Source organism: Microcaecilia unicolor, chromosome 11, assembly GCF_901765095.1.
Source record: "Microcaecilia unicolor chromosome 11, aMicUni1.1, whole genome shotgun sequence".
NCBI lineage: Eukaryota > Metazoa > Chordata > Amphibia > Gymnophiona > Siphonopidae > Microcaecilia > Microcaecilia unicolor.
Window position 1 is genome coordinate 58677926 of NC_044041.1, and position 11308 is coordinate 58689233.

An 11308-nucleotide genomic window follows, 5' to 3' on the forward strand; every position below is an offset into this window, starting at 1 on the left:
GCTCAAATCCGCCCAAATGCGATGCATTTGCCCGGCACAAACCGTATTATTGAAACAAAAGATGGACGCCCATCTTTTTCGAAAATACGGTCTGTCCCGCCCCTTTGCATACCCATCCTCGGAGATAGGCGCCCACGGAGATGGGCGTTTGCGGTCGATTATGCCCCTTCATGTCTTCTAACTTGTTTATTTTAACTACATCCCCATCAATGAACATTATATCTTGTCCTGATATCATTATGTTATGTTTTATATATTTATACACTTTCAATCCTACATGATATTCTTATGCATCTTATTTGGAACAATTCTGAAACTCTTATTCCGTTAATATGATTGCCATGATATTCCTATGCACCTTATCTGTATCTATATTCTGAAATTCTTATTCCATTAATGTGATTGTCGTTGTATCATACTGTAAGCCACATTGAGACTGCAAACAGGTGGGAAAATGTGGGATACAAATGCAGCAAATAAATAAATAAAATATTCAGACTTCACCGGTTATCTTTAAACTGGCCATTGATATCTCACATTTTCACACGGCCAAATATGGCCGCTAAACTGGCTTTAAATATCGGCGGATAGCCGGTTATATCGGGTGATATAATCGGCTAGCTGCTAACCATGGATCTTCAGCAGGGGATAGCTGGTTATCCCCTACTGAATATCGGTGGATAGCCAGTTAAGTGCTATTTAACCGGTCAGCAGCTGCTCTGGCCAGTTAAATAGCACTGTCTTTCTATTATCCTACTTTCCCAGCCACATCCACAGTCCTAGTCACAGGTCACTTCTCTCTGTATATTGTAAAGACAATCTGCTCAACATTCAGTGCTTCTTAACCAGCCAGGAACGTTTCCTGGCTGGTTAAATAGAGTTTAAGCGGCTATCCATGAATATTCAGTGGGAGATAGCTGGTTATCTCCTGCTGAATATTCGTGGTCAGCACTTAGCATTTAACCGGCTTTATTGCGCGATGTAGATGGCTATCCACTAATATTCAGTGTATCACTAGCTAAGTTTGGCAGCCAAATTAGGCCGCCGAAATAGCAGGCCTGTCTTTGCCCGGTTTCAACTTAATTGGCCAGCGCTGAATAATGACTTGGCTGGTTAAGTTGAAACCGGCTAAAAATAAAACAGATACTTAATGCCGGTCACTGGAAACAGCCCGGCATTGAAAATCTGTGCTCAGCGCCGACCGCGGGAGTCAACCTGGCTACCTCACGCAGACTGAATATCGGTCCCACTGTCTTTATATTATCCCATATTCCCAGTCACAGCCATAGGCCCAGTCACTGATCACCTCTTTCTGTCTATGTTCATGTATACTTAGTACCAGACACAGGTCTTATCTCTTGATGTATTTTATTTATGTTTATATTTGGTCATTTTACTGTTGTTGTGCTGTTAATAAAATTGTAAGTTTTATGATAAACTGTACCTATTGTACACCGCCTTGGGTGAATCTCTTCATAAAGGCGGTTAATAAATCACAATAAAATAAATAAATAAATACATTCTACATTCCCAACTGCATCCAGGGGTCAGTCTTTGTACGATCCCACAGATCTACCCATGCATATTGTACAGACTCCCCTTAATTCTAGAAAGTTACGTGCCCAAATGTGCAGCTAGTGTGCAAATTTACATGCATAAGTCATAGAATATCGTCAGTTGCACATGTAACTTCATTTAATAATGACCTGCTAATTGGTGTTAATGAGCAGTAATGTACCAATTCCTAAATCTTGGCAACCTTGTGAGAATTTACCCTACTGTGTATAATCCCATGGCCCTACCCACGGGTCACTTTCCTCTGTGTATTGTATAGACTTTTCACAATCCCATGGCCCTACCCACGGGCCACTTTCCTCTGTGTATTGTACAGACTGTTTATAATCCCACGGCCCTACCCATGAGTCACTTTCCTCTGTGTATTGTACAGACTGTTCATAATCCCATGGCCCTACCCATGGACCACTTTCCTCTGTGTATTGTACAGACTGTTTATAATCCCACGAGCCTACCCACAGGCCACTTTCCTCTGTGTATTGTACAGACTGTCTATAATCCCGCGGACCTACCCATGGGCCACTTTTCTCTGTGTATTGTACAGACTGTTCATAATCCCATGGCCCTACCCATGGGTCACTTTTCTCTGTGTATTGTATAGATGTTTCATAATCCCATGGCCCTACCCACGGGCCACTTTCCTCTGTGTATTGTACAGACTGTTTATAATCCCACGGCCCTACCCATGGACCACTTTCCTCTGTGTATTGTACAGACTGTCTATAATCCCGTGGACCTACCCATGGGCCACTTTTCTCTGTGTATTGTACAGACTGTTCATAATCCCATGGCCCTACCCATGGGTCACTTTTCTCTGTGTATTGTATAGATGTTTCATAATCCCATGGCCCTACCCACGGGCCACTTTCCTCTGTGTATTGTACAGACTGTCTGTATATAATGTCCTGGCCCTACCCATGGATCACTTTTTTCTGTTTATTGTACAGACTGTTCATAATCCCACCTCCCACTTTTCTCTGTGTTTTGCAGGAAACTCTGTAGACCTTGCATCTACCTTTCGCCTGGATAATCTCCTTCCCAGCATGGAAAAGCTTTCCAGGTATTACCGTTACCAAGGCTCACTGACCACGCCTGACTGTGAGGAGGCTGTTATCTGGACAGTATTTGAGGACACGATCTCTATCAGCCATGCTCAGGTACGGCCATGCTTTACAGTCTCAGTAAACTGACTGCATTCAGAATGGACTAAGAGCAGCATTTTGGAGACCTGTCTTTAACTCTTCCTCGCATATCCAAGAAAATTCATTGCCCAGTTGGAAACATAATGGAAGGAACTTTTAAAGATTTGCTTAAAACATGAAACTTCACTAAACAATGTTCTAATGAGTGGAAAGTATGCTGTGAGCTTTAAACCATTATTGTGGAATGTAGAAAATCAGGGGCTTGGCCTGTAACATATTTTAAAAGCTGTACATGCCACCTTGAAGATGATGCGTGCCTATATAGGCAGCCAGTGAAGTTATTTCAATATTGGGGAAATGCTGTCTAATCTTTTTTGGCCTATAAATAAGGTTGTCTGTGGTACTCTTCAAAAGTAGAAGATTTTCCAGCAATTTGATGGCAATACCAGAATATAATGATCTTGTAAAGCAGTGGTTCTCAACCCAGTCCTCTGGAGACACCTAGCCTGTCTGGCTTTCAGGATATCCACAATGAATATGCATGAGGTAGGTCTGTATACAATGCAAATTTATCTCATGCATATTCACTGTGGATATTCTGAAAACCTGACTGGCTAGGTGTGTCCCAAGGACTGTATTGAGAACCCCTGCTCCCTGCTTTAAAGGAACATGTTGAGTTTTTCCTGGTATAGGAGGCCCATTCCTCTTAAAGCAAGGTCCTTATGTTCACAGAGGTATTTTTTTCCATCCTCCATTAGCCACTTGCAGAAGTTAGGGGTGACAGCTATGCTGGTTTGGGGAAGACAGCCAGCCCTTGATGTTACTGAGAGTTGAGAATAAACAAAACCAGCAGGAAGAAAACCTGGGAGCTGCAGTTCTGCAGACCCAGGGAGTAACATAGTAACATAGTAGATGATGGCAGATAAAGACCTATACGGTCCATCCAGTCTGCCCAACAAGATACTCATTACATATGGTATGATATGATACTTCACATGTATACCTGATCTTGATTTCTCCTTGCCATGTTCAGGGCACAGACAGTAGAAGTTAGTCTTAGGAACTGGCAAGTGGGGCACCATTTCAGTCCCCCACTGAAAGGGGCCTCAAACATATCACTCGAGAGACACTGGCAGGGGAGAGGGGGTGCATATGGCAGCCATCTCAGGTTGCACGCTTGCTGCTTCTGGCCCCTGTTAGATATGCCTGCCACACCATTCCCATCCCACTTTGAGATCCCCAGCTTTGCTACAGACATCTGAATAAACAGGTCCTGAGAGCTGCAGCAGTGACTTCTGATCCAGATTAGTTTTGTCCTTGCACTAGAAAATCCACAAATGCAATGGAGTCAAACCCAACCTGGATCTCCTCAGATCCTCTGCTCTCACAGCAATAACTACCAACCAGCTACTGGGGAAGAAAGGTGGGAGAGGGGAGACATTTAAACACCTCTGTGGCATAAATACACAGGAGGTGAGTCTCTTTCAATTGAAAGGAAGCTCTGGAACGAGGGGGCATAGGATGAAGGTGAGAGGGGATAGGCACAGGAGTAACATAAGAGAATACTTCTTTATAGAAAGGGTGGTGGAAGCTTGGAATGGCCTCCCGTTGGAGATGGTGATGAATGTATCTGAATTCAGAAAAGCATGGGACAAGCACATAAGTTCTCTAAGGGAGAGGTATGGATGGGCAGACTGGATAGGCTCTATCACCCCCGATACTCAGGCAGCAGCAGGCAGAGCTTTGACTACCTGTTTAACCTGAATATTCAATGCCAGGCTGTTTCTGGCAACTGGCATTGAATATCTGGGGTTTTGAATGCCGACTAATGCATGATCGGTTGAGTTGATATTCAGACTTAACCGGTCATGGCTTAGCAGGCAAAGATAGGCAGCATGGGGGGGGGGGGGTGAAATTTGGGCAGTAGATCTCTTTGGCTGGTGGGGCTTAGATACCCCTGCCAGCCATTCAGTAGGTGCTGCAGTTGATGAGGGGGAGTGAGCCCAAAGTGGGGGGGCCCAAGCCACCCAGATCTCCCGTGGCTATGCCACTGCTACCGAGTTATGAGGTGATCTAAACTGATGAAAGAAGTGTTTGTAAGTAAGGGCACTGCCCTAGTGTGAGGCTGGGAATTGATGGGGAGAAATGAAAAAATAGACTTTTACTTCAGCAGATTTAGCCCATACGCAGCAGAGCTTTAGAAGTGTTAACTCCCATTTTTTTTCTCTCTCTCTCTCTTTCACACAGACTCTTGAATAAAAGATTCAATTACTCTCTCTTCTTTAACTTCCAAACAAAAATGATGTTTACTTACAGTTTCTTCAGATAACTATTTACATCATACTTGCAGTAGACATGGTAAAACTAATGAATACAAAATTCTGTCAGTTGGTTATCATACAGCTTGAAGAGAGATTGCTAACACCATCCTATACTGACACAGATTGACTCACTCTCAGAGCAACTAGAGTGACTCAGACACACCCACAAGACATTACACTATATCCAATGACATCATAGCTCATAGAATTGTTGACAGTTAATGCATGCAGCACTTGTCTTTCACATATTCCTACATACCCCTTCACATGCATTATTGTCCAACAATTCAATTCTTATATATTTATTTATATACATATAGTCCTAGCTTTTCTCGTAGATTTTCAAAATTTCTTACAGCTAGCGGTTTCGTCAAGATATCAGCAATCATTTGGTCAGTTTGTTTATATTGCAAACTTATTACTTCTTGCCTTGACAATTCTCTGACATTATGGAATTTTGTTGCAATATGTTCTGTTCTAGACTGTACCCTGTCATTTATTGACAACCTTATACAGCTTTGATTGTCTTCAAAAATCTGTATCGGTCTCTGCTGTTCTATACCAAAATCTGTACACAGTTTTTCTATCCACATTAGTTCACGACATGCTTCAGACACAGCAACATATTCTGCTTCTGTGGATGATAAACAATGGTTTGTTTATGACTTGCCCATGAAATAGATGTTTTTCCATACATAAACACATATCCACTTGTGGATTTGTAATCTGAATGATCTCCAGCCCAATCAGAATCACAGTAACAAATCAATTTCTGATTACTATTTACCGGAATCACCAATTTACAGTCAATTGTACCTTTCAAATATCTTACCACTCTTTTTACAGCAGTCCAGTCAGTCTTAGTAGGCTTGTTCACTCTTCTACTTAAAATTCCTACAGCATTAGCTGTATCAACTCTGTAAGTGGTAGTTAGATACAAAAGTTTTCCTATTGCAGATCTGTATAGAATGTTATCTGGTAATGGTTCCCTTTCAGTTTCATCCCTCTGAAAATCTGTGGTCATAGGTGAACCTATTGAGTGTGCTTCCTGCATACCCATACTTTCAATAAGATCATTAATCTTTTGTTTCTGACTTATTAAATAAGAACCATCTTTCTGTTTTTCAATATTCATACCTAAATAGTATGACACATTTCCAAGTTCAGTTATTTCAACATTCTAATTTAAACACTTTACAATGTCGTTATACTCTTTTTCACTTTCACTTGCTATAAGCAAATCATCTACAAATGCTAAAATGTACACACAATGACCTTCCTTTTGTCTAGTATACAAGCATTTATCTGCTTCTCCTTGCTTAAAATCTAAATCAGTTAACATTTCATGCATTTTCTCATTCCAGTATTTTGCACTTTGCTTTAAACCATATAAACCTTTGTTCAGTTTACACACTAAATGACTGTTATTTGTATCTATGAAACCTTCTGGTTGTTTCATATACAAGTCTTCAGGTATATCTCCATGAAGAAATGCTGTTTTAACATCTATGTGTTTCACTTGCATTTTCTTTGATGCAGCTATGCTTAGGAGAGTTCTGATTGTTTTGTGTTTCACTACTGGTGCAAATACTTCATCATAATCTTCACCATATTTTTGAAGATAACCTTTTGCTACCAGTCTGGCTTTATATCTTTCTACTTGTCCTTGTGCATTTCTTTTCAACTTAAATACCCACTTGCATCCTATGGCCTTTTTGCCATGGGGTAATTCAGTTAAGTTCCATGTTTTGTTTTTATGCAACGCATCGATTTCATCTTGTGCAGCTTTTTTCCATTCTTCTGCTTCTTTTTCAGACATTTGATCAATTTCATCCCAAGTTAAAGGTTCTTGTGCATCATCAGAAGTTGTTAAATAAGATAGTCTTTGGGGTGGATTACCTCGATTTTCTCTGGATGAGCGTCTGACATTTTGTTGGTCTGACCTCTCCGTGTCATCTGAGATCGAGATTCTATCTCCAATCATTTCCCCTTCATCAGTGGTACTGTCTTCAGTATAAACACTTTCTGTATCTATTTCATTTTCCTGTTCCTCATTAGAATCAGAAAAATTATTATCAGACAATTCTGGTATGTTAGTGTTTATAATCACCGGGATATTGATTATTGGTTTCTTTTCATATTCTGGATGATAAGGTTCATTTGGAATTTTCCAGTCTTTATCAATTTTTTTTATTTTCATCAAAATATGTGATGTGTTTTACACCAACAAATCCAGTGTTTAGATTCAGAATTCTATAACCTTTGTGACCTGAATCATAGCCCACTAGAATTCCTTTTTCTGTTGTGGAATCCAGCTTATGTCTCTTCTGTTTCGGCACATGAGCATATGCTGTACTTCCAAATATTCTTATATGTGACAGATTTGGTTTTTTACTATGCCACATTTCATGTGGGGTGCGATCAGTCCCTTTTGTAGGTAGTCTGTTCTGTAGGTATACTGCTGTGAGAATTGCTTCTCCCCATAATCTCTTTGGAAGATTACTATCAGATAGCATACATCTTGTCATTTCTACAAGCGATCTGAACTTTCTTTCAGCTACAGAATTTTGTTCTGGTGTATATGCAACTGTCTTTATGTGCTGAATACCTTCTTGTTCTAGAAATGTTTGTATGGTTTGTGAAGTAAACTCACCACCGTTGTCAGTCTGTAGAATCTTTGGTTTTTTATCAAATTTATTGCTTACCAAGGCTACAAACTTCTTTAACATATCAGCAACTTGATTCTTTTCTTTTAATAGATAGGCCATACAGTATCTAGAGAAATCATCCACAAATATTAATGCATATTTGTTATTCCCTAGTGATGGAATATTAAATGGTCCACATAAGTCACTATGTATCAAGTCCAGTATTTTACTACTTCTTTTTCCTTTATATGATGGAAATGAGGGTCTTACCCCCTTTTGAGTAATACAATCTATGCATTTTTCCATCTTACCATTACTGGCACTTATTTTTATGCCTGTTGCAAGTTGCTTACTTTGCAGCTCCAAGATCACCTTTGGATCTCTGTGTCCCATTCGACGATGCCAGGTCTCAAGATTACATTCTGTATTCTTCTTTGTTTTTATAAGATGTGATGATTCACCTGTAATGTTTAACTTATAGACGTTGTTATTCATATAACCTTCAGCATAAATTTCATTACCATCAGAAATTGTACATTTACTATTTTCAAAATGAATTGAAAAACCTTTCTTGTCTAATGCTGATACACTGAACATATTACAAACTGCTCGTGGAACATATAAGACATCTTTTACAAGAGTTTTTTTTGACTCCATCTGATACTATGCATTTTAAATGTCCATTTCCTTTTCCTTTGATCATTGTTGAGCCAGCATTTGCTGTGTGAAGACTACCATCTTCTGGTCTCATATCTGTGAAAAATTCTTTATTATTGGTTATATGTTTTGTGCTGCCAGAATCTAATATCCAACTATTTTTATCTGAAGTGTTCTTCATTATATTAAAAGATTTTTCTGTCATTATACAGCTCTTATTCTTACTGTTGTCATGGTCATAATTTCTTCTTTGACCATGCTTACTCTCCATTGGCTTAAATGAGCTAGAAGGGGTGTGGTTATTCTTGTTACAGTATTTTGATACATGTCCCTCTTTACCACATGAATAGCAAATCAGCTTGTTTCTGGGCAGGCTTTTTTCATTATAGCTCCGCCTCCTACTATGGATTGCTGAGAAAAATATTTCATTCTGGTTAATCTCTCTTGGTGAACAGATCTCCTCTGTTATAATACATTCTTGTCTAAGCTTAGAGACAGCCTGTTCAAAAGATTGTCCTTCAATTGCTTCATTCACTGTCCTGAATACTTCAAAACTTTTAGACAGAGATGTAAACATAAAAGCTCTCTTTAAAGCATCGCAGATAGGTATACCCGATAATTCTAGCTTCTTAAATATTGACATTAAATGTGTTATATGATCATTACATTTTTTCTTGTCATTCAACTTCAATTGAATTATTTCTGATAACCATATAGGCTGTTGTTTTGTATATGAAGTACCATACATGGTTTTCAATTTTTGCAATATTTCTTTTGAGGTGTCTCTTCCATCAATCAATATTGCCTGTTTCTCTGTCAGAGCTTCATATAGCATACTTTTGACATAACAGTCTGCAGTATTCCATTCTTCAAAATTGTCCAAACATATATTTAAATTGATCCAAACATATATTTAGCTTCTTTGCTTCAATAATACATTTAAATCTCATCTCCCACTGAATATAGTTATATTCATTCAGTTGGGGCACTTTGAGAGAACATAGTAATGGTGCAGCTGCCATCTTGTCTTTTGTGTGGAGAGATAAAAAAAAATGTCTTAATGTTTTCTTTTTTTTTTAGTGGTCTGGGCCCATAACCCAATATGATGGGGAGAAATGAAAAAATAGACTTTTACTTCAGCAGATTTAGCCCATACGCAGCAGAGCTTTAGAAGTGTTAACTCCCATTTATTTTCTCTCTCTCTCTCTTTCACACATACTCTTGAATAAAAGATTCAATTACTCTCTCTTCTTTAACTTCCAAACAAAAATGATGTTTACTTACAGTTTCTTCAGATAACTATTTACATCATACTTGCAGTAGACATGGTAAAACTAATGAATACAAAATTCTGTCAGTTGGTTATCATACAGCTTGAAGAGAGATTGCTAACACCATCCTATGCTGACACAGACTGACTCACTCTCAGAGCAACTAGAGCGACTCAGACACACCCACAAGACATTACACTATATCCAATGACATCATAGCTCATAGAATTGTTGACAGTTAATGCATGCAGCACTTGTCTTTCACATATTCCTACAGGAATTAATTCTTGCTTTTTTTCCTACTGCAGCTCAATGAGTTTGTGGACACAGTTCACTTTACTGCTATCAGTGAGACCCCTGTGAAGATGAAGAACAACTTCCGCCCACCCCAGCCTCTGAAGAACCGAAAGGTCTATGCTTCTAAATATACCATGATCAACCACAGTGCCTCTGTCCATGTGAGTCAGTTCACCTTCCTCTTCCTGCTGCTGCTGGGACAGATGCAGCTTCACTTGTAAGATCTGGGCCCTAATTGGTTCCTAGTGTTCAATGAAGTGGAATTTACCCAGCTCACTGTGGTTAATTGTTTTTTCTATTTGTAATAGAGATAAATGTATGTATATATATGTATATCTTTAGATTACAAACAGATCCACACTCCTATAGCTTTTTAAAAGGGTTTCCGCTTGATTCAGGGGCTATTTATAAGCCCTTTATTGTACCTCTAGATGATGTGAGGAGATCTTTTCCTCTCCTTTGCTCCTGGTTTCAGAGTACATATGGACATGACCAGGCACAATGATATCTAAAGACAGACCCTTAGGCTCCTGGGGACAGTAGAGTGAGGCGAAGTATATCATTGTCTTCAGCTCTGTAAAACTTGTTGGGCCTCACAACCTCCTGAGGGGGTAGACAACCTATGTCAGACTACGACATCAGTCCAAAAGATGAAAGGAAACACATTCTGACACTTCTCACCTGCACAGAGATTCATTGCTTTGTTCTTATGATTTTTATTTGTCAAATAAGAGAAGACTTTTTAAAACCTGGACAGCATGTGTATGTGTATTTAACATTATGTATATATACCCACAGATACATCTATACAGAGAAAGATTTAAAATACCTACAAATTGTCAAAGTATTTTCTAATTTTTACAAAAGGGTGAGATTGAAGCCATGGGGGGGGGGGGGGGGGGGGGGGAGAGGGGCAGAGCAGGGTTCTTTCTGAATGTTCATTTTTTTTATGAGCACTTAAAATTTTGCTAATGATTGAGGATGTTGCAAAGGATTTTTTTTTCAGAATGAAAAATAAAATTCTATTAAAGGCACCTGATACTATGACTAGAAGCTGGACTGGTCTTTATTAAAATAAAGCAGTCTATGGTGATGTGAAAGGTCTGCACATTTACTGGTGTCAGCTGGCTCTGGTGCTGGGGATCAGTGCTGCAGGTATCAGCTGTCTCTGGTGCTGGAGGTCAATGCTGCAGGCAGTGGCATCGCGAGGGCAGCTGACACCCGGGGCGGGTCGCCGCTGCGCACCCCCCCCCCGGGTGCAGCGCGACGCACCCTCCGTAGTGTAACACCCTGCCCCGCCCCGCCCGCGAGAACATACCTGGAAGGCGGTGAGGGGCGGGTGGGAGGGCCAATCCGCCGAGAGCACGCCGCTGGGGGGGTGTCGGCGCCTCGCTGGT

At 39.9% G+C, this 11308-nt stretch overlaps 1 protein-coding gene across 1 annotated transcript in view; it reads left to right on the plus strand.

Annotated features, from left to right (window-relative positions):
• Nucleotides 1–10914, plus strand: part of LOC115480360 (carbonic anhydrase 15-like) — a 34112-nt gene extending 23198 nt beyond the window's left edge. Inside the window, exons 7-8 of the mRNA XM_030218997.1 lie at nucleotides 2566–2732; nucleotides 9923–10914. Of these exons, the coding sequence (XP_030074857.1) occupies nucleotides 2566–2732; nucleotides 9923–10132 (377 nt within the window). The 3' untranslated portion in view covers nucleotides 10133–10914. The remainder of the gene's footprint in view (nucleotides 1–2565; nucleotides 2733–9922) is intronic.
• The last annotated feature ends 394 nt before the right edge of the window (nucleotides 10915–11308 follow it).